Source organism: Fusarium coffeatum, assembly GCF_003316985.1.
Source record: "Fusarium coffeatum strain FIESC_28 chromosome Unknown BRIP53273_contig_265, whole genome shotgun sequence".
Lineage (NCBI taxonomy): Eukaryota > Fungi > Ascomycota > Sordariomycetes > Hypocreales > Nectriaceae > Fusarium > Fusarium coffeatum.
Window position 1 is genome coordinate 184 of NW_022158057.1, and position 22638 is coordinate 22821.

Genomic DNA, 22638 nt, shown 5'->3' on the forward strand with positions numbered 1-22638 from the left:
ACCCGACTGCACCTCACTAAAACTGCCTTCTGAAAGTAGTAATCAGCATTATGACTCACCTCCACTGGGCTGAACATGGACACTCACTACCTTATGGCACGAAATCATTCATGGATCCATTCACGCCGTCCTAAAACATCGCCACTATGGATGAAAGCAAAGTTCTTTAACTATGAAGACTGTGACTCTTCCAATTAAAAAATGACTCTTGACCGTCGATACCTACGTCTATGCCAGCATTAGTCTGATTTGATGAGTTTCGACTCATTTCAAGTAAAGGCTCAAAATCCAAATGCGGTATATGATTCCAAATTTCATCATGCCTACATGCTAGCACCTATCTAGATAGGTAGTCACCTCCCTTAAACATCGTGGTCTACCTATAGGTGGATGGTGATATCACTTGATATCTAAGCTTCCCTTCACAACTAGCATACCAGACAGATGGTATAGGGCCAAATAGTGACTCTAGTCTTCATTTATTTATGCAGACAGATGGCAATGGGAACTCCTTGTAGCCATCTTGGACTGCGGCCATATACACAGAAATAAAACAACGGCCCGTATCCTTTACCGTCAGAATCCTTCTTCATGCCATTCGTGATCCGTCATTCCTTCTAAGCCCGTCTGGTCATGCCTTTTTTTACCAAGTCTGACCTATTCATCGACCAGATTTAGAACTTCAGTGCTTTGAGTCGCAATATACTGTCTCTTATGTGATCTCGCCCTTCCGCCAAGACTGACATAAGACGCTTCCTTTCCTCTCTTCTCCGGATCTCACCGTTACAGACCATATCTACTCAACTGCTTTCGTTCACAGAGTCCAGATAGGCGCTTTCATCAACACCTGCCTTCCTCGTACTTCCAATGCCATAAATCCTGCGAACCGCACCCTGTTCGAATCCTTCGGCAGGGCCGCTACAAATGTGTCCTTGTCAGCATCCGTTCTTTTGCTTTCTGCAGCGTCTTTACCCTCCCCGCTCTCGGGCGGGGCTACTTTGTTCAACGTACCAGTCTTGACTTTCTTTTCGTCATCACCTTCCTTATCGTCACCATCTTCTCCGCCCTTCTGAGCCTCCAATACTGGCAGTGCCGCCTTTTCAACTTCCATCACATGAGGCTGGACTATGTCTCCGGGTAGCGGGTAGGTAATAGCCACGTCGCGACTCTCAAGGGGGAGGTTGGCTGCGATCCCTACGGCGAGTTCCACGATCATCGACGCGCTGCCGTCCACGCCAGGCGGTGGCGGCGTGTTGAGGAATTGATAAAGGCAGGCCGTTAAGTTCGTTGTCGTTTTGGCGATAAATGTATTGCGGTTCTCGTTCGCGGCTGGCGAGTTGAGCTGGCGATGAAGCCCGTCGAGTGATGTCATTCGCCAGCTCACGATCTTGTTTGTCAAGGCATCGAACTCTTCCTGACTAGTCAGGGTGTATGTGTTGCTTCGAATGCCAAGCTCAATCTCTTTGAGTGACTGACTTAACTGAGGATCCAGGCTAGGGTGAAAACACTTGTTAAACACTTCCTCCATCAGCCATCGCGAGATGACTGCTCGTCCAACAGCCGTCATCTCGGCCTTTCCAGTCTTGAGTGCCTCTGCGCTGACATACTTGTCAAGCCACTGAGGCACGCATCGCCAATCTTTACGAATGTTGAAAGAAAGGTTGTTGATGGCGCCATTGAGTCGATTGAATCGTGTAGAGTATTCACTATCATCGAGAGCGGTACGTGATTGCGACATGCGCTGGTTGGCTACAGCATTCTGGAGATGCACGATCTGGCCATTGAGCACCTCGATCTGCCCCTTGCCGTCGAAGTAAAGGCGTTTGACGTTCTTATACTTAGTCACTGCAAGAAATCAGTAAGTACTCTTGCTTGCACTGGGCTGAGATCGCCGCATAAGCCTACTTACATAGATCCTTGAACGACTTATCGTTCTCACCAGAGTCCGCTGGCACAGCAGACACAGGCTGCGGGCTGTCTCGTCCCTGGTCAACCGTCTGGCCCTCAAACTGAGGCGGGCGATCGCCTCGGTACGCCGCCGACTGGCCAGCAGCTTGAGGCGGCACAGGGGGTAGCGGGTTCATGTTGTTCATGGAATTGGCGGGACGATAAGTGGGGGGCGGGCCGCCGGGGACGTCGGTCTGTCCACGCAGCTTATCGGAGTCTGGACGGCGCGAGGGTGGAGGTCCTCCAGTAGGTGGTGCCATGCCTTGCTGCTGCGGTTGGGGGGTTATCTGTTGTGCGGGGGGAAGGCTCGGTGTTGAGCCTTGTTGCTGAATGTACAAGGAGTGGTTCACAGCAGGCGAGTTGGTTGCTGACTGTAAATGAGCTGAGCGCTGATCCGAGTCGGCGACGGGCGATTCATGCGAGAACTGAGAGACTGTTTCAGGATTCTGAAACTGTGCGCTGGGACCCAGATGTGCGGAAACTGATCTCAATTCTCCACCTTGATTCCCACCCTGATGATAACTAGGTTGCTGCTGGGTGTTTGAAAACTGATAGGGCTGTTGCGGCTGGCCGAGAGGCGATTGTTGGTGGTCGTACACGTTTGTTTCGTAACCAGGTTGCGGTTGCTGATCGTCTGCGTGCAACTGAACGTGGGGTTGCGGCAGCGGGGCCTGGTTTTGATATGCGGCGTCTTCGTGAGATTGCTGCGGGTGTTGGTCTACCTCACCAGCAACTTGGCGAATGGTGTTATGAAGCGAAATACGAGAAGTCTGCGAAGGTGATGATTGGTCAGATTGATGTGCGATATAATGCTCATTGATGTCGTCGAGGCCCTTGCGAGATGAAAGCTGGGGTAGAGGGGAGCGTTGACTCTCGGGGAGCTGCTGAACCTGTTAAAGGAGCTCAGCTTGAGCTGACTGCGGCATACGCAGTCTGCGCCAAAATGATAGCCAGGAGCAAAGACTGGGTCTGGCTTGGCTTGGCTTGGGATGAAAACAAAAGGAAAGATTGGAGGGTGTTCCGAACCAACTTTGACGGTTATGGTAGCTTAGCCTATGGCAGGTTATCCTGCCGAGTAAGATAAAGAGAAGACCGGCGACGTAGGCGGGGTGAAGTCGGGTGTGAGATTGGGTGTTGGGCTGGGCTGGGAGAGGGGGATGAGACCGAAGACCAGGCGGCGTAGAAAGACGGGGGGTTCAGGGTCGCAGCACAAAACAATAGGAATATGAAAACAAGGCACGCTTAAGAACAGAAAGGAAAGGCGGTGGATTGCTCACCCGCTTGGACGGTCGACGTGCAAGGCCGCCAGTGTTATCGTAGGATTGGTTGTTACTGTGACCGATGCTTATGCTGTGGTGGTGCTGGCTGTCAGACGCCCCACGATTGGACCCAGAAAATATGCCCTTAATCAATTTTCGAGTCGACCGCTTCTCAGCAGGTGCCGTTGGCGCTTGAGCTTGAGCTTGAGCTTGAGCTTGAGCTTGAGCTTGAGCTTGAGCTTGAGCTTGCTGCTGCTGTAACTGTTGAGGTGGTATTTGACCGTAGCGGTTCAGGTCATCGACGGATGGGTTCTGATTATCGTACTGTGCGGTAGCGCTGTATTGAATACTCTGCGAGCGGCCGAGCCCAGGGTCGTTGAATTCGCCGTGGGGTTGGTGAGAATCGTATGCCACGTTAGATAGATTGGAGCTCTGCTGCTGTTGCAAAGAAGGAGGGTTGTTGTTGAGGTTCGCACCGGTCGTGCTGCTGGCAGCTGAAGGGGAGCTATAGAGATGAGGTGGGGGAGGGGCGCCAGTGGAAGCGGAAGCGGAGGAGGGGGAAGGCAACAGTGGCAAAGAACCTTGAGTCTGCTGCTGAGGATGTTGAAGGTGCAACGGCTGTTGTTGCTGCTGTTGCACGTAATGAGAAGGTGGAGGCGGTTGTTGGGAATCAAAAGATTCACTGGAGCTGAAGGCGGTGTTATGGGACGAGGACAAGGCTGAATGGGGGTTTATGGTGGAAGGGTTGTTGGCGCTGGCGCTGGCGCTGTTGTGCGAGTGCGAGTGTGAGTGAGATTGGGATTGAGGGTGGCCGAAGTGGGCGCCGTGGGAGGCTGAGTCCGCCTCGTCGAGGAGCTGCTGGCGCTGCTGAACTTGATAGTGTTGATCCTGTGGGAGCTGCTGGGGCTGTTGTTGAAGCTGCGACTGAGGCTGATGGCTTGGTTGACGCTGATGGCCTGTGGGTTGAGCCTGAGCTTGAGCTTGAACTTGAGGTGCTGCTGCACTGCCAGTAGAGGGAGGTTGGCCGTTGTTCGTAGTCGTGGAAGCAGGCGTCTTGGACGGGGTTCGCGGCTCGTTGAGCGCATGCGATGAACGATTGCTGTGCTTTCCGAGGAAGTTCCTCATTATGCGACTACGATTGTCGTTGCGGACGGCGGACGAGGGGAGAGGCAAGGGACCGGAAGGAAGGAGGAGGAGGAGGAGGAGGAGGAAGTATTCGCGCACAGCAAAGTGTTGAGGTCGGGGAGTTTTTGGTAGGTAGGTAAGTACCTAGGTAGGAAGTTGAGAGATGTGATTTCAATCCAATGTTGGGTTATTGAAATCGGGGCAGTTCCAAAGAACCCTACTTGCCCGCCGGGTAGTAGGTACTGTCCAATGTAGGCAAGGTAGGTAAGGTAAGTGCTAGAGGTACTAATGGATGGAGACTGCTAACCTCGAGACATCACCACCGATCGGAAAAGACAAGTTAAGTTAGTGGATAAACTGAACTGACTGAACTGAATTGAATCGGATGCACCGAATCACTCACTGCAACTATCATGGGCAATTCGTAGTGCATGCTTTACCAAGCCCAGAGCCTTAACTATTCGTCCCCGTGGACACCCAAAATGCCGAGTCCCTTACTCCTATGGGCTGTCAGACCCCTACACTGCGGCCTGGTACTACAGCACTGCCTCTACGATAAGTGGCGCCAGATCCATTTGCTGACATGGATGGATGGATGGATGGATGGATAGATCAAGGTTTACTTCTAGGTAGGTGCCTTGGGCTCACGAATAAGGAAAATATGCTGAGTTCGTCTGGTGGGCAGAGTCGTTCTTATGATGAACGTGTTCGACATTCAACTTCCAGTTGCGATATGGATAGTTTTGGTCTTATCTGCAAAAGTTCATCCGTTAGTGTCAGCAATGAACCAAAGTATTCCCTAGATAAGGACTTTGATAAGCCTGGTCATAGACTACCCTGCAAGTCGGTGCTATGAATAGTACCTCATAAGCTTCCTGTCAGACAGGGATATGCTGCTACTGCATTGAGTTGCGTAAACACTGTATTCTCTAACATGTCGTTGATCTCATTTCTTGTGGTAATTCCCAGCATCCCTGGGATGTTATCAGAGTTGTCGATTCTTGTAAGTTTTATGATTTATACGCATGAGTATTTGAGAGCCAGATACAAATATCGGTTTTGGGTCTGGGAGTAAATCTCATGAAACGATCAAGTTATGACCAGCATTCATCATCTTTGGGAATACCAGTGGAATTACCTCATTTGGTCATCCCATTATTGATATATTTCGCCCTTGATTATTGATAGCAGCGCTAATGCTTGATTATATAACTCAGGTAGCTCTCAAGAGAGTGAAGCTGAGTCGAGATATAGGGTAACCTCGATCCGGACAACGCCGTTTAACGGCGACTAGTTAATTCAGCGCTCACCACCGCCAGCTCTATCAAAACGGAAACGGCCCTTGACTAGATACCTATCTAGTAGGTAGTATGTAAGTTGTCAGCGTTGACGGCCTAATAATATCACTGCGTATTTAAAAAGTGCCCGATTCCGTTCCAAAGCAGAGGTCTACGTCAGTTCTCCAACCAGTCCTCATCTATCTGCACACTGCTTGTTTCAACATCATGTGTTTTGGTACCACCTGCTCAACTTGCTGCGAGCCCTTATAACCCTTAACGTGATAAATCTACAAGAGGCTAACAAGATCTCTTATCATGAGCAGCGAGAAAGTCATGGCGTGGATGCGGTAACCACGTTCAGCAGGTATTCGATCAAGTGCCTCAGTCACAATGGTGCACCTGTACCCCGAGAACCGAGATCGGCGGTAAAGAATATCCTCCTGCGGCACCAATGCAGATCCCAGGCTTGAATTAGTTCACGAGTATGCTTGGAGGAGGTTCTTGTCAAGATAGGGGTGGTGATACAAAGTAGGGTTCGTAACAATACATATGGCTCTGTGCGGACAGCCTCATATAATTTCATCACTCCTCTCATTCTTCAGAACATTTATCTTACCCAAGGAGGTACTTATCAAGTCTAGGTAGGTAGGTAGGTAGTACTGCAGTACTAAGTAGTTGAATTTCATGACTGATACACTACCTACCTATCTATCACTAGGTGTGGGGTAGGAAACCCCAGAATTGGAGGTGGAGGCGACCATACTCAAGAGGGAACAAAGAAGCGACAACGACAAAACTGATATGTAATAGAGTGACAATTCCAAGCCTGTGATTTGTTACAGTAACAAAAACTCTCGTACTGTACTGTATCTTTGACATTGCGCAGTAAAGCATTCGGAATTGGATCCGAGGAGATGGAGTCATATCAGAGTATAAAGCACTCTACCTATTACCTACCTAGGTATGTTAGGTGAGACAGGTATATGATAAGAAGCTCAAGGTAGTCTAGCCACTCATCTAGCCAGGATTGACCCTCTATCTTCTCCTTCTTCTCTTTCTTCCTCTTCCTCCTCCTCCTCCTCCTCCTCCTCCTCTTCTTATACGCAGCTCAAACACGACTGACCGAACCAACACTGCCATCATGTTGATTTCATCACCCAACTTCGTATCTGGAGCTGCTGCGCTGTTTCTCTTTACTCATCTTATCATCCGTCTTTGTTCAGCCACAGCAAAGGTTCCTGGCTCGTTCATATCCAACTTCACTTCGCTCGTACTGAAATGGCACGAACTCAATGCCAACCGTACTGTGTATATTCATGAACTACACAAGCGATATGGGCCGGTAGTCCGCGTTGCGCCCAACGAAGTCTCCTTCACTTCCATCGACGCCCTCAAAGAGATTTATGGCTCTGGAGGCAGTGGCTATGATAAGACAGAATTCTACGATCTTTTTCAGGTCTACGGCAAACGGTAAGAGATCAATCAATCATTACAAGCCAGAAAGAAAACTAATCATGCTGATGACGAGTAATGTAGAACAATGTTTTCAACCTTGGTCAAAGGCGATGTGAGTTATGATGCAATGATATGAAGCGTGTCGGGATTAACTATTTATCAATCAAGCATGCAAAGAGGAGGAGAATGATCGGTGATCGATATGCCAACAGCAATGTGATGAAAGCTGCCCCTCTGGCTGGGATCAAGGAACGATCGACCAAGTTCCTCCAGCGTTGCCTCGAGTCTCCTGACAGAACGGCAGATGTTTTTGTAAGCTGAAATGTTCATCGTGAAACTCATGCATGACTGACTGACATGTCAAACAGAGAGGTTGGTGCTGCCAGATGGACACACCCAGCATGGTATTCAAGTACGACTGACCAATGCCTACAGCACTGCACGCATATGCGTGTGATTGTGTTACACATCAACTGTTCCACCCTTATGGAAGCAATTGCCTGCAGAACAAGGTTCACGAAGAAATGATGCATCAAGTTGCTGCTGACGATAGCTTGCAGAGTGAGTAGCTATCATTGCAGGATCAAGAAATTGAAAGTGAAGCTGAAGCTGAAACGACACAGATCGACTGGTCCAATACTACAGCCCGGTTCTTCACAGCTTTGGATCGAAAATTCTTGCCAGCTTTGCTAAGCCTCGGTCCATTCCCCTGGCCGACAACTTTGTCATTGAAAACGCCAAAGAGAACGGAGCAGCAGGCTTCACCGTCTTAAACCGGCTCAAGGAGAAAGACAGCGTGCTGGATACCATGGATATGGCTGCCGAGTGTCTTGACCATATGGCGGCAGGTATTGACACGACTGGTGACGTGCTGTGCTTCTTGATGTGGGAACTCTCCCAGCCTCGATCGATCAAGTACCAACGCCTCTTACGAGACGAGTTTCTGACTAGAGCTGATGCTTCTTTGGACGATCTGCCCATGCTTGATGCCGTACTCAACGAAGGACTGCGATGCTTCCCTGCTATTCCAATGTCGTTACCAAGATATGTTCCCCAAGGCGGTCGCAGTATCGATGGCTTCTTTTTGCCTGAGAGAACCGTGGTTAGTTGTCAGGCCATGTCGGTCCACCGAATCAACCATCTTGTGTTTCCCGAACCTGATAAGTTTTGCCCGGAAAGATGGCTGGAAACTGAAGGAGATGCCGACCGACGACGACACCAGTGGGCTTTCTCAAGTGGAGGTCGGGGATGTATTGGAAAGCAGTAAGTGGTCATTTGTGACTGATACGAGAATTTCAACTAACAATGAAACAACTGTAGCCTTGCTATGGCCGAGATGAAGACGTTGCTGCGGGATGTATACTCAAGATACGAGACCAAACCACATGAGTCAATGAAGAGTGAGTTGATGGTGATGGATGATCAGCTGATCTCGTCACGGCCTCTTGGAAAGCGATGCCTCCTCAGATTTGTTCCAATTAAAAATTGAGCCAGGAAAGATAATGGATGGCTCCATGTAAAAATATAAGTGTCATACATGCAGACCTAGCTTAGTAGTAGGAAGGCAGCATCCATCCATAATAAGACCTGTATCGTGTAATGGATATAGGAAAAGAACAAAAAAGCACATTTGCTAAGTGTAGGCACGAAATAGTAATTTTAAACAGTCTGTCTATCACCTCCATACCTACTCACGCAGCTATACTGCCCTCAGGGTGTGACAAGAACTGACCCCCAAGCTGGAGAGCCTAAGGGACGAAATAATCCAGTCACTTTACGCCATCTTAGACAGGCATTTAGGCTACTTTATTATGATAACCTAAGCCTTGGAACACAATTCTTCTGTTGCCCTCCTGACTGCGCAAGAACTAAATTAGTCTTTTGAGGAATTCACATCTGCCTGACTCTAATTGTAGTGGGCGTAGATTGTGAAGAGGTCTAGCATCTACGACCTAGGTAGTCTAGTACCTATGGGCAGGCGAAGCGAGCTGCGCAACAGTGCCTGGATAACTTAACTGCTGGACGGACATTGAATGTTGGTTGGAGGTCAGTCAGTACCTACCTACCTTAGGTACACTAGCCATTTATTTACCACTTGCTGGTGTTTGACTATGGTTTCGAATTTCCAAACCTTTAGGTCATCAACAAATATTCAGCAGTTCTCAAAGCCTGCTAAATGATACCTTAGTACATCTACAAATTGATGGATTGGTACTGTATGGACTGTACCTTAGTACCTACGAATGGATCTTGATATTGGCATTTTGGTGCTACCTCTAGTACTAGGTAGCCTCTATACTACCTTCCATAGTACCTTACCTTACCTAGGTAGGTACCTATAGTAGTATGAATGTGACTGTGACTGGACAGGCATCGAGGTTTTTTCTTCTTCTTGCCCAGGCAGAGAGGCAGGTGCAGGTGTACGCCCCATTTTTAAGCTACCACCCAAGAAAAAAAATCCCGGTCGGCCCTAACATCGCCCCTCTCCTCTCGTCCTTCTTAACTCACGTCCGCTCCCTCTCCATCGCATTTTTCTTCTTCCTTTCTTCAACACCACACTGTATCTCACCGAGACAGAAACACTTGCTCACCCAAGACCCTCTATATCTATCGCGCAAAGCGAACTTCGCTCTTAGACTTGCCTGTTGACTCATTACAGTCGCAGCGCGCATCGTCCACTTGAATTCCCCCGCTTACCTCCCGTCCCGAACCTCCTCCATTGTGTTGGCCTAGGAGCGTCTTCTGTCCTCGGTCATCGTTTGCTTCTTCGTAATCGGTACCCGCCCGAACACTTATATCCGCCGAGCGACACTGCTGTTTATGTATCAGCACGATCAGCACTCCGTCTTCAGACACCTCTTCAAGCTGCAGTTATTTCGCATACCGCGAAAGCCTTGTAGCCCCGATATCAGTTCTGACGGTTGAAATCAAGCAACATAACAGTTGTCTATGCATTTCCATCAGCATCCGATCATCATTCCGGCCTGCCACATGACAATCAAAACTCATCAAGAGCACTGAAACCCTCGTTGCTCCGCCCATCCTCAACTACCTTCTGCTACCAAAGTCTATACATGACACCCTCGTCACCTCACGACTATACCAACTAATAGCCGTGTCTATCAGCCTCGCTCTGTTATCTTTATTTCACAGAAAGTGACTTATCAATACCGTCACCATGGCTCTCGTCAACGTTCGCCGCGATGTCAGCGATGCTTTCTATCGTTACAAGATGGAGCGTCTGCAGACCAAGATCGAAGGCAAGGGAAACGGTATCAAGACCGTCGTTGTCAACTTGAGCAGCGTCGCTGCCTCCCTCGCCCGTCCCGGTGCCTACGTCATCAAGTACTTCGGGTTTGAACTTGGTGCTCAAACCAACATTGACCCCAAGGACGACCGTTGGATCATCAACGGCGCTCATGATGCTCCTAAACTCCAGGATCACCTCGACGGTTTCATCAACAAGTTTGTTCTCTGCAAGAAGTGCAAGAATCCTGAGACCGACGTCGTCATTAAGGATGATCATATCCTTCTTGACTGCAAAGCCTGTGGTCAGCGTACTGATGTTGACCTTCGCCTCAAGCTTAGTGGCTTCATCCTCAAGAACCAGCCCAAGAAGGGCAAGAAAGACAAGGCCGAGCGAAGGGCTGCCAAGAAGGCTCGACAGAACGGTAACGCTGCAAATGGCACCAACGGCCAGAACGGCGCTGGCAGCGATGAAGCTTCCGAGAACGGTTCCAACGAGAATGGCGATGAGGACGTTGGTAGCGACGATGAGTTTCAAAAGGTCCAGGCCGAGGCTGCTGAAGTCGCCCAGGAGAACGAAGTCAAGGAGCACGAGTGGGCTGTAGACATGAGTGAGGAAGCTGTCAAGGCCCGCCAGGCGTCTCTCCCCGGCGAGTTCAAGCAGAAGCTTAACATTGGCGATGACGACGACGAAGAAGGCGATGGTGGTCCCACTGTCTACGATGAGCTCGGTGACTGGATTCAGTCTCAGGCTGAGGAGAAGGGAAACATTGACAAAGTTGAATCGATCGATATCTATGTCAAGGCCAAGGAACTCGGCATCGAGAACAAGCACCGCACTGTTCTTGTTCTTGTTCAAACCATTTTCGACAAGAACATTGTTGCTCAGATTTCTAAGCGTGCTAGCATGCTCAAGCAGGTACGTCGAATACTTTGACCATCGATAGGCTTGAATACTGACTTGATGTAGTTTGTTACCTCCGAGCGTCACGAGAAGGCCCTTCTTGGAGGCACTGAGCGTCTGGTTGGAAGGCTTGCTGCTGATCAACCTGAGATGTTCCAGTCTATCGTTAAGATACTTCAGCTTTACTACCACCACGACCTGGTCAGCGAGGAGGTTGTGACCAAGTGGGGCTCCAAGGCTAGCAAGAAGTACACTGATATTTCCACTTCCAAGAAAGTCCGCAAGGCTGCTGAGCCCTTCCTGACTTGGCTCGCGGAGGCCGACTCAGAGGAGTCTTCTGACGAGGAGTAGAATCTCATTTCTTTGGTCTTGTGTTGATATATTGTGGTGCTTTCTTGCATGCCCTGAATCTGACAAGAAAGGGCGTGGGTTGCAGGTCTGCTTAGGCCCAATGAGCAAACAATCCAGTATAGTTTCATACTCTTCATGCTCTTGATAGTTCAATTTCACTCTGCTGTTTTACCATCAAGTTACGCCAAGTGCTCAACATTGTACAGTACTAAGCGGTGCATACTCCGCCACGATTTTGACTATGAACCCCTCAATATATATGTGATTATTCACCCTGCAACCTGTAATATTCGAAAAAAAAGTTATTTTCCACCTGCTCTTGCTTGCTAGTTGCCATTAGCCACCGCTACGTATGTTCAAGCCCAAATTCTCTTCAGTGGTCTGTTGTGGCTCAACGTGCCTGACCAGCTATTAGATCCGAACGGCACAAATCGCAATTTCGATGGGGTATCATCTTGCCCTTTGCCAATACTCTCAAACACTAACCTACAAAGAGTACATTTTCTGCGCACAAAGTATCAGTATTACGCATCCGTCATCGTAGCCTCCTTTGTCTCAGCACACTCGTCGTTTGCTTCATGTCCTTCTTTCATAGATATATCCTCCCTCAAACCCTGGTCCCCAGCAGTCTCACTTTTGCTCTTTCTGTAGATGAAGTCCCGAAGGCTTTTGACTGCTAGTTGCTCGTCGTCGACGACAATAGTCGTATTAAACAGCACCTCTGTCTTCTCTGGCTCAAGCTCTGTCGCTAGGCTCTTCAATATCTCCTGAATGGCAGTGTCGTCCTTGCCCAAAGCCTTGAGACGCTGCTCGAGTGCTTCAGATGTTGAAGTTTTGATGAGCACGTAGCGTGCTTCGAAATCCATGTCTTTGGCGTAACGTGCAGCCTTTAAAGAGTAGTTAGTATTGTAGGTATGTGATTTGATTACCACAATCAGCTTACCTCGACATCCAACTCGATTATTGGAACTTTGCCTGCCTCAGTAATAGCATCGATGGCTTTGGTGCTAGTTCCATAATCAGCCCCACCACGAGTACCTGATTCTATTAATCGATCGCCGTCACGGAGTTGATTGAATTCTTGTTGCTTGACGAAATGAAAGGTCTTGCCATTGATTTCGCCGTCTCGAGGTTCCCGCGTAGTGTGTCTGACGACAGTTGCGAAAACCCCTTTATGCTCTTCCATTAACCTGTGGATGACTGTCGAATTGTCTGCACCGGTGACATCCGAGACAATGATAGGTTCTCGGTTGGTAGGTATATCGTCGTCATTTGCTGCAGGCTCAGTGATACCTTCATTATCGTCCGCCTCCGTGATCTCTTCAAAAACGATGCCGACCTTCTTAGGGTCTTCAATCTTGTCAAATGCGGCGAGCCTTGTGCGTGCTGCAATCCGCAGCGCTCTCCAGCTTTTGCTGGCCTTGCCAGCAATAGCATTGGCCTTGGTTTGATCACTGGTCGGCATCTCAATCTCAAAATCATCGTCGGCAATCTTGCGTTTGAATGTATCGAGCTCTGGAAGCTCATACCTCTCCTTAGCCTTAAGCCGGCCCATTGCTGTCTTTTCGTCTTCTTCCCTAAGAAAGTCCAGGGAAACAGAACCCATAGGAACTGCCCTCAATCGCTTGTTAGTGGCCATGCGCTGGACATTACCCTTCGCCTCCACAAAGATTGGCGGGGAGACGGGGTCTCGTTTGATGGGTTGACATCCTTCGATCTTCCAGCGAACCCAGTTCTTATCCCTAGCCAGGACGGTTTCTACCATTCGATAAAAGTACGGGCCATCAACCCCCTGCCGGAGATAATCGGCGATGATCTTTTTCATATCGGTTGCCCATTTAGCCTGTCGAAGATTAGTCAATGTATCTTTTATATTAGCCACCTGAATCCATGCTTACGTCCTCTTCACTCAGGATCTGATCGCTATACATAACAGCTTTGTTTACGCTGGCCGTGGCAGGCAGGGTTTCTGTAAGCTTGTCTCGCGCTTGAGCGGATAGTGAAATAAGGAAATCCATGATGATCAGAGCTTGCACCAGGATATGTCGTCGGAATGACAGGTCGCTGATCTGTAGTTTTTCTCAGTTTTTGTTCAGTGGAAAGAAACGTAGATATTACCTCGAGGTCAAATAAGTCTTTACTAGTGAGATATTTGGGGTTAAATGCGTTGGAACTCTCATCTTCTTCGCTAGACTCTCGCTTCCGTTTGAGGCTCCGTTTAGAATCATTATGGACAGTCTGGAAAACATTCATGGTCGCCATCAGACTTCCCTTGAAGGACGACAAACTTGACGCCTCGAAAAGTTTCTTGGGCTGACTGAAGTATTCCTGAAGTGACCAGAACAGTGGATATAGCTCGTCGGTCGATAGAGGCCTCTCCTTGTCTCCCTTCTTGACATCTGCTGGCTTGGCCGAAGGCTTTGACTCTATCTGCTTCGAATGCTCTTCTGGCTCATCGACAGCCATCTTGAAGTCATCGTCGCGAGTCGTCGTTGTTTCGTATGTCGTGACATTTTCGACATGGTATTCGCCCCGAAGATTTACAGAACTCTTGTCGCCAAGCGGAAAGCTCTGAAACATGAAGATAAAGACCCGTCCGCAGAAAGCAGTATCCTCTGCACGAGATAGCCGTCGCAGTAGCTCATTGCATGTTCGGAGAATGATAAGTTGTTTCTGCTTGAAATGGTTCGCAGTGATTCGTTCTCGCCTCGATTCAAGAAAATCGAAGATCTTACGGCACCCAGCAATGGTCTGGCTGTCCAGAAGCTCCTCAGCGAGCCAGAACAAGAGTGCAGGGTCACATTGTCCATCATCGGAAAGAATCGAGAGAATATCGAGGAGATTCCACACTCTGACGTAGTCGGGGGAGTTGATGGTAGTTGTCGCCTGCTTTGGTCAGCGCAAGGCGCAGATCGCAAGGGAGAGTCAAGCCTCACAATAAGATGACTGAATATGTTACGGGCAGCAGTTTCTATTATGGCGAACTGTTGGCCTTTATCGTTCGCTGGCCTGGCACCCTCAACTGCTGGGCTCACCACATCGACTGCGGTTCTCGTGATTCGTCCTGAGAGATCATCGAAATCGGACTTGCGTAATGCTGGCTCGATAGCTGAAGTTTGTTTTGAAGTTTCTGCCTCAGAAAGAAAGTGTTCGAGTAGGGTAGTGAAGGTGGCAATCGCCTGAGAAGCCGGATTATCGGTATCTTGCACCGCCATGATGCGCGACTACGACGATCGTTGGAGACAATAGTAGGCAAATGTAATCATGGGGTGGGTTGTGAAGCTCGGTGGAAGGAATATCTGGATTCGTAGATGTACAGTTTAAGTCGCGAAAATGCAACGAGGTTCGTCGTAGAGTTTGGGACGTGGTCTGTCGATTTAGGGTTGACCAGCTTGCTTTCCTTTGAAAGGGTAGGTTGGGTTGTTGGTTCATATGGATATTTAAGTTAAGCCCATGCTTGAATGTTTGAAAGCGAGAAGGCTGAGAGATGGCGCGCGACTGGTGTGCAGGTACTGCAGGTAGCTAATGAATGCTGAAACTCTCTTCCCGGCGTGGGTTGCACTCAACTCTAAGTACCAGATCCCTGCCGCTACTTCTGCTGTGGCTGGACCCATTCAGCGCGTCGCGTGGGTCCGCGAGGCTGAATTTTTGGGAATCATTTGTTTGAGTTGAGAGAGAGGCGTAACTTTTATCTACCTACCTACTGAAGCCATTCAAGGTTGGATCTGAATTCAGAACCCGAGCTTCGGCAATTCGATTCTACCCCGGGTCACGCAACTTCCTGCTCTACCATTGCATTGATGAGCGGCACGAACACACAATAAACCTATGACGATACAATAATTCGACAATGCCAAACGTGAAGCGCCTCAAGGGCAGCGGCGCTGCCAAAGCGCAGAAACAGAGCAACCCAAAGCCCATGTCTACCGACGGCCGTCCGACTCCAGCTGAAGTAGAGGAAGAGGAGCACCAGTTCGTTCAGCTTGCGCGGAAGCACTGGTTGAAGTCTGGTAAGAAGTCGGCAAACCCAAAGGTCAAGAATGATGTCTTGAAGCAGAACATCTGGGATGTCCTTGAACGGGAGGGTTTCCAGTACAAGTCTCTCTTACTTCTTGAACGCCTGCAGACTCTAGAAAGGTATTTTCCTTTTCTGTGGTATAAGGATTGGAATGCTAGGCGCTAATACAGACCTGTCTAGCTACCTGTGGCCTGGCTACAACGAAGAAGCTTCCAACTTTCATGTTCTGCTGATTGCGCTCATTTCAAACGTGAAGCATCGAGAGCATCTTGCAACATGGGGTATGTTGCCTCTAACGTCTAAGAAAACCATTATTAACGACCGCTAGCGCTCTTCGAGGATCGACCTGCCGACTTTTCTTCATTCTTTCGTCGACTCTTGTCGATGACGATCGATCGAACACTCTCTGTTACCCTTCGAACGCAACTTCTTTGTTTCTTTATCTACGCCTTCCAGAGCCTTGATTGCGCTCTTGTCCGAAAGGAATGCGCTCCTCTTGTGTCAATCGGGATCTGGCACAATTTGTCGACCGAACGGTCGCGTGAAGCTAATCTTGACCAACTTCCCCATCTACGAAAGGCCTGGAAGGCCACACACAAGCGATACGACGCAGCAGACGAGTCAAACAAGGCGCGGTTACGATTCGAACGGTCTTGGCTCTACACGCTGCTTCTCGACTTCCTAAGCCTGCTTTATGCGCAAAATAGCAAATCAGGCAAGTACATTCGTCGGGTTCTCTTCTGCTTGTGACAATAGTTAACATTGCTGTAGACCAAGTATCGTATTGTGAAAGGTTCACCGAGTTTCTCACCGATCTCCAAAGCCAGCTCCCGACAAGACGCTATGTCAATACCTTGATCAAGGATCTTCATATAATATCAGCTATGAAATTATCGCCAATGTTTAATGACGAGGAGAACACACTTCTGCGTGATCTTCAATCTCTCCTTTCTCACTTTACTTCTTTCGATATCAATGACCAGACAGGTGCCCAGTACAACATAAAAGAAGCATACGACAACCATTGCGAGTCGCTTGCCAAATTGCAACGCACTGCCTTGAAGCATTTCCGAGACAAGTTGACTGTCTTGGCTTTGTCCAATTATGGTGCCGTTGACCAAAGACAGGAATTGGAGGCTCTGCTGCAGCCGTTGGCGGATGAAGAGCTTACGAACCTGGTTTCGCTTCTCGATTTCCGGACAGCTTATCCTGACAGCTTGGACCTACCTATCGACCGCAAATTCTTGCTCGAGGTGGTTTTGTCCAACTTCGAACGCAGAAAAACATTCCAAGAGGCCGCTCGTCATATGAGTCTGGCACCAACAGAGGAGACCTTATTTGATACCAGCTTCCAGCAAGCCGAGTCTTATGATGGATCGCATCCCATGGCTTTACCTAAGCTCAATCTACAATACCTTTCCGTGGGCGACTTTCTGTGGCGAGCGCTTGTCTTGTATCGATGCGAGTCCTTTTACGGTGTCCGCAAAGATATCGAGACCGCCATAAGACGCTTGCGTCCTGAGTCGAAGCGATCAGATGAAACCAATTTTTCGGGGTTTTCAAAGATGGCAATGCCTATCTCAAAACCGGCCATTCTTGAGGTTATACCACCTCTGGTAGGGGATGACAAACCATCGATGGTGCGCGCAGAGGTCTCCTTTGACGTTAGACGGCTAGGAGAAGGCGTTCGCAGAGAATGGGATTCTCTTAGACAAGATGATGTTGTTTTCCTTATCGCAGTCGAGCCACCGCCCGCAAAGTCCATCAGTAATGGCGGAGAGACTCTTTCTGAATCAGAACGCCTGGGTGTGGTTACTGTACGAACGGCCGAGGTTCATCAAATCACAGATGACAAAGGTCGCCTAGTCCGAGATGGTGCCGGAAATCTTGACAATAAACGCCGCATTCAGCTCAAGCTCGATCCTCAGGCTTATAGCAAAGATGCTGAGCGGACATCAGCTGGGAAGCCCGATGTATATGGCAAGATCAACCTGCTACTCAGACGAGGTAGAAGGGAGAACAACTTCAAGCCTGTCCTGCAATCTATCAGAAACTTGGTACTGTCTGATGTGCCTTTGCCGGAGTGGCTTCATGAGGTATTCCTTGGTTATGGTGACCCGGCAGGAGCTTATTATAAGAACCTTCCAAATCGCGAACGCAAGGTAGATTTCAGGGATACATTTCTTGATTGGCAGCATCTTGCCGAAAGCCTTCCCGGCAAGATCATCGACCCGGGCGACGACGTTTCTGGTAGTTTTGGACCACCATATATTATCGAGTCTGTCGAAAAGCAGAGCGAGCCGCCATCTACCAAGCCTTCCAAGAAGCGACGCCGAGACGCCGATCCTGCTCTCATTGCCGAGATTGAGACATTGAAAGTGTCAAGCTATAAGCCACCAAATAATGGGCCTTATCGCGTCGATAACCCTAAGCTTAACTCGGTGCGATTTACCCCAGCTCAAATTGAAGCCATAACTTCTGGAACGCAGCCTGGATTGACTGTGATCATCGGACCACCTGGCACGGGCAAGACAGATGTAGCCACACAGGTTATCAACAATATTTACCACAACCATCCTGAGCAGAAGACATTGTTACTCGCGCACAGTAATCAGGCACTTAATCAACTATTTGCGAAGATCGTTGCGTTGGATATTGATGAGCGGCATCTATTACGCTTGGGGCATGGCGAAGAGGATTTGGATACGGAAGGGAATTTCAGCAAGCATGGCCGAGTCGACTCCTTCCTGCAGAACCGAGATCGTTACCTTCTCGAAGTGAGAAAGCTGGCTATCAGCCTCGGCGCGCCTGGAGCTCACGAAAATTCGGCCGAGACGGCTGGATATTTCAATAACGTTTATGTTGTTCCTGCGTGGAACAGGTTCCAACTAGTCGCCAGCGCCAACGATTCAACTGCCACTGATATTGTAGAGGCCTTCCCGTTCCATGCATACTTCTCCGATGCCCCCCAGCCCCTTTTCCCCCCTGAAGGAGACAAAGAACAGACCTTGGAGGTCGCAGAGGGCTGCTACCATCACATTTCCAAGATTTTCTCTGAGTTGGCCGATGCACTTCCATTCGAAATCCTTCGACGAGACCGTGATAAGGCAAACTATCTTCTCACTAGCGAAGCGCGCATTATTGCGATGACGACAACACATGCGGCCATCCGGAGAGGCGAGATCGCATCACTCGGTTTTCATTACGACAACGTCGTGATGGAAGAGGCTGCCCAAGTAACCGAGATCGAGACATTCTTGCCTCTAGCTATGCAGAAGCCTCGCAATGGTAAGATGGCTCTCCAAAGAGTTGTTCTGTGTGGAGACCACTTCCAGAATTCGCCAGTCATCCAGAGCCTGGCGTTCCGCCACTACGCCAACCTCGAACAGTCACTATTCTCGAGACTAGTCAGACTAGGTGTTCCGACAATTGCCCTTGATCAGCAAGGGCGTGCTCGTGCTTCGATTGCGAGCCTCTACCAATGGCGTTATCCGAAGCTCGATAACCTTCCAGATGTGCAGACAAGTCCCGAATTTGTCAAGGCTAACGCTGGGTTCAAGTTTGACTATCAATTTATCAACGTGCCTGACTACAACGGCCAGGGCGAGGCTGAACCTACGCCCCATTTCATCCATAATCTTGGAGAAGCTGAGTACGCGGTGGCTATCTTTCAATACATGCGCCTCCTTGGATATCCTGCCGAGAAGATCACGATTCTCACAACTTATGCTGGTCAGCGAGCCCTCGTAAGAGACGTGTTGTCGCGTAGGTGTGCCGGCAACCCAGTTTTCGGTCTGCCAAAATCGGTAGCTACGGTCGACAAATACCAAGGCGAGCAGAACGATTGTAAGTTGGTGTCTAATTGTCGATTTCCTTTCTTTGACTGACATGTTCCTCAGATATTATTCTTTCACTTACCCGAACGTCGCGCGTTGGCTATCTACGTGATGTGCGGCGTATGACAGTAGCGTTGTCCCGAGCACGGCTCGGCTTGTACATCCTTGGCCGCCGTGAGGTCTTTGAGGCTTGTCCTGAACTCCGACCTGCTTTTGATTTATTGTTGCAAAGGCCAGACAAACTTATGCTTGTAACGGGGGAGCTCTGGCCTACACAGAGGGAGGTCACCGAGGAACAAGGCCCAGTTAAAGGCGAGGTGCCGATGGAAGGAGTCGAGCATCTGGGCCAATTTGTCTTCGAAATGACCAACACCAAGATCAAGCAGCTCCAGGATGAGCAAGGGCTCCCGGAACGCATCATCGAAGAAGAGTTTGAGGATGAGGAGGGAGGGTACGGAAATGGTGAGGAGGAAGATGACGAAGAATTTGACGACGACGACGTCGAAGCAGACATTTTGGAAGTGCGAGAAGGAGAGTGAGTTGATGTGGCGATGGAAGCTTATGTGTTGTCCAAGGTTCTTTACTGAAAGGCGCAGGATAGGGAAGCAAATTATACGGGGTTCGCATAGCACGAGCCCTTCACAGAATTGATACACACTGAGTTCTACAGACAGTTTTAGGAGTCATCGTAATACCTTCAAGACACGGTCTGGCCCTGTTGAGGGGAGCTGGTATCGGCCTCATGCCTGAAAGATTTACTGCAACTTTGTAGTTGTTACGACCATCCTGTGTATGATTGTGCCTGTGTGTGACATGCTGCATTGTATGTCATGTTGTCTTGATCGTTGGTGGTTCGGGTTGACCCTATTAACAACGTTAATGTTTCCATCATCAAACGTAGACAACAAAGAAAGAAAAGAAGAGTGACGGACGATGCCTAAGATCCATGGCAAAGTGAGACATGACAAACAAGCACCCACTGCTAAGATATTGTGAGACTACTTGTCAATCATCACTCAGTCATCTCTCGGGTGACGATGATGGTACACCAAATTTTATAACAAATTAGGCAACGGGTGGTTGACAGCAGACCTTCGGCCTTTAGTTGGCCATGTTCTTGATTGCGTAGTCAGTATACCCAGTCTATGACTCTTTCGCTAGGGCTGGTTATATATAACAAACAGGCAGGATCAATATCTGATGACCCCTTTCATGGATAATGAACGCTCAATACATACAGTAGTGCTGTCTGGGCGTAATACCCTAAGTGCAGTAAGAAGAATGAGTCATGGGTATAGCATAGCATGGACCATGACCATGACCACAACCATGGCATCCCTTCATGATTTGGGGTTACAATACTGTACCTTGCCTTTAATTATATTGTCTACCTGATTTATTATTCGTAGCTAGGAGCATCATTGTCAGTTGTGATGATGGCAGCTCCACTTCCAACCTAGGATACGTTACCTAAACATCCATAGCCTAGGATTGTCGGTTTGTTTGGGCATCTGTGACAATACATGTTTGTCCGTGCTGTATCCGATGGATGGGAAACTTGATGCCTGGTCCATGCGCACTCACTCCTATTCCTATCAGTGTCACTCCACCCCGGTCCCCCATCCCTTCATGATTCATTGTCGTCCTCTCGAGCTTAAGGGTCGAGGCTGACATGTTGAATCACTTCAATACTGACTGTGTACTCTCCTCTACTCACATGTTGCTTGCACTCTATGAGTCTCTTGCGAGTTCGGTTCGGGACTTCTGTTTCTGTACAACTAGTCTAGTCTAGTCTAGTCTATCAAGTTTTATAATTAATCGGATTTGAGGGTGAGAGGTCATCCATGAATCATTTCTGGAGACGAGACGCAGCACAGACACGCCGGGTGCTCGGGCTGAGTATCCGATTATCTATCTACGTATGCCCTGGCTAGGCCAGCAACGTGGGATCCAATGCCATCCAGGATGTTGAGTACAATGGAAGTGGGAATGGCCGAGTGCTGCCTGATTGGATTCGTTGTTACAGGTAGATTTAGGTAGTCTACGGACAGGCCTGGAACCTACTAATTAGGTACCTAGGTATGGATGCGAATAAGTACTAAGTCTACGATCTAGAATGACTTCCAGGGGAGAGAGTACATAGGTAGTATGACAACCTCCATATGGATCTATATCCAACGCTCCATATTGGATGATAGCATGTGATAGATACTGAGAGACGCAAGAGTGAGGCAAGACTCATGGTGAACAATCCCAATCTTGGCTTCGGTTCTAGGCTCAGCACATGTTCAACGTTTCAGTTTGTTTTGTTTAAGTTTATTTTATTCTACTCTACTCTACTCTACTCTATTTCATTTCATTTCATTTTATTGTATCTCACTTGCCTAACAACAGAAAACGCCTACTTATCTTAGGCTGGAGCGCTTGAGCAGTGAGGCAGCCTGGTTAGGTACCTACCTACCTATAGTACCTAGCGGCCCTCCCCAACCCAGATTGACGTAGACAGCCCGTAGCGGTCTTTGTTGGTGAGCATGGAGCAATTAGGCATGGATATTGTTAGTAGGTAGGTAGTCAGGTAGTGCAGCCATCCATAGCGAGGCACCTAGACTACCTATAACCTACCTATACTATGTATCTGCTTGAGGGTTGGTCTTTGTTTGGCCTGGTTGGATGACTTACTCAGCCTACCTACTACCTATGCCCAAGGGAAAGAATAATACAGTAATAAAATCTAATACAATAGAAAGAACCAATAAAGCGTGCCATGTCTCAAAGACAGTGTAGGATTCTGAATACTTGGCAGTTGCTGACACTGTATATGCAGCCTGACAACGCTCTGGATCAGCAAAACATTCTGCCCTCCTGACAGTGATTAAGGTGTCAGAAAATGGTCTCAAGCTCTGATGTATACTTCTATGCGCGCTGGGCGTACAGTGTTGGAACCCAAATCTTGTTTTTCCCGGCAAAGCCCTTCCCTTCGCCCCTTCTCCATCCTTATAACCCATTGCCCAAATTTTTTTTGCCGGCTTCTTCTAAAATCTTCACCATCAACTCAACCTCCCTGGTCCGGTGGAAAAATCATTCTAACCAGACCCATCTTTGGATTAAGTCCTGTGTGATACCAATACCATCATCGCAGAGACCATCTCCCCTCGATTCTTTCTTCTGTCGCCGCGCAGGACCGTAGCTAGTCTCGTTTCTTTTTCTTTTTTTTTTT

The 22638-nt window shown here is 48.7% G+C and overlaps 5 protein-coding genes across 5 annotated transcripts; 3 read left to right on the plus strand and 2 right to left on the minus strand.

Annotated features, from left to right (window-relative positions):
• Window positions 1-814: 814 nt before the first annotated feature.
• FIESC28_09771 (uncharacterized protein) lies at window positions 815-4331 on the minus strand (the record flags this gene model as incomplete). The annotated part of the gene is made up of 3 exons (XM_031163906.1): window positions 815-1845; window positions 1910-2837; window positions 3225-4331. 3 exons carry the CDS (start codon window positions 4329-4331, stop codon window positions 815-817), a joined length of 3066 nt encoding a protein of 1021 aa, XP_031012031.1.
• A 2421-nt stretch (window positions 4332-6752) lies between these two features.
• Window positions 6753-9008, plus strand: FIESC28_09772 (uncharacterized protein; the record flags this gene model as incomplete). Its single annotated transcript, XM_031163907.1, has 8 exons — window positions 6753-7081; window positions 7148-7178; window positions 7235-7378; window positions 7435-7438; window positions 7502-7627; window positions 7690-8329; window positions 8387-8466; window positions 8983-9008. 8 exons carry the CDS (start codon window positions 6753-6755, stop codon window positions 9006-9008), a joined length of 1380 nt encoding a protein of 459 aa, XP_031012032.1.
• A 1236-nt stretch (window positions 9009-10244) lies between these two features.
• FIESC28_09773 (uncharacterized protein) lies at window positions 10245-11567 on the plus strand (the record flags this gene model as incomplete). The annotated part of the gene is made up of 2 exons (XM_031163908.1): window positions 10245-11231; window positions 11283-11567. The coding sequence occupies 2 exons, from the start codon at window positions 10245-10247 to the stop codon at window positions 11565-11567; spliced, it is 1272 nt and encodes a 423-aa protein (XP_031012033.1).
• Window positions 11568-12091: 524 nt separating this feature from the next.
• Window positions 12092-14782, minus strand: FIESC28_09774 (uncharacterized protein; the record flags this gene model as incomplete). The annotated part of the gene is made up of 5 exons (XM_031163909.1): window positions 12092-12454; window positions 12511-13410; window positions 13466-13636; window positions 13686-14453; window positions 14504-14782. The coding sequence occupies 5 exons, from the start codon at window positions 14780-14782 to the stop codon at window positions 12092-12094; spliced, it is 2481 nt and encodes an 826-aa protein (XP_031012034.1).
• A 635-nt stretch (window positions 14783-15417) lies between these two features.
• FIESC28_09775 (uncharacterized protein) lies at window positions 15418-19960 on the plus strand (the record flags this gene model as incomplete). The annotated part of the gene is made up of 5 exons (XM_031163910.1): window positions 15418-15704; window positions 15766-15866; window positions 15914-16312; window positions 16357-19431; window positions 19485-19960. The coding sequence occupies 5 exons, from the start codon at window positions 15418-15420 to the stop codon at window positions 19958-19960; spliced, it is 4338 nt and encodes a 1445-aa protein (XP_031012035.1).
• Between the last annotated feature and the right edge of the window lie 2678 nt (window positions 19961-22638).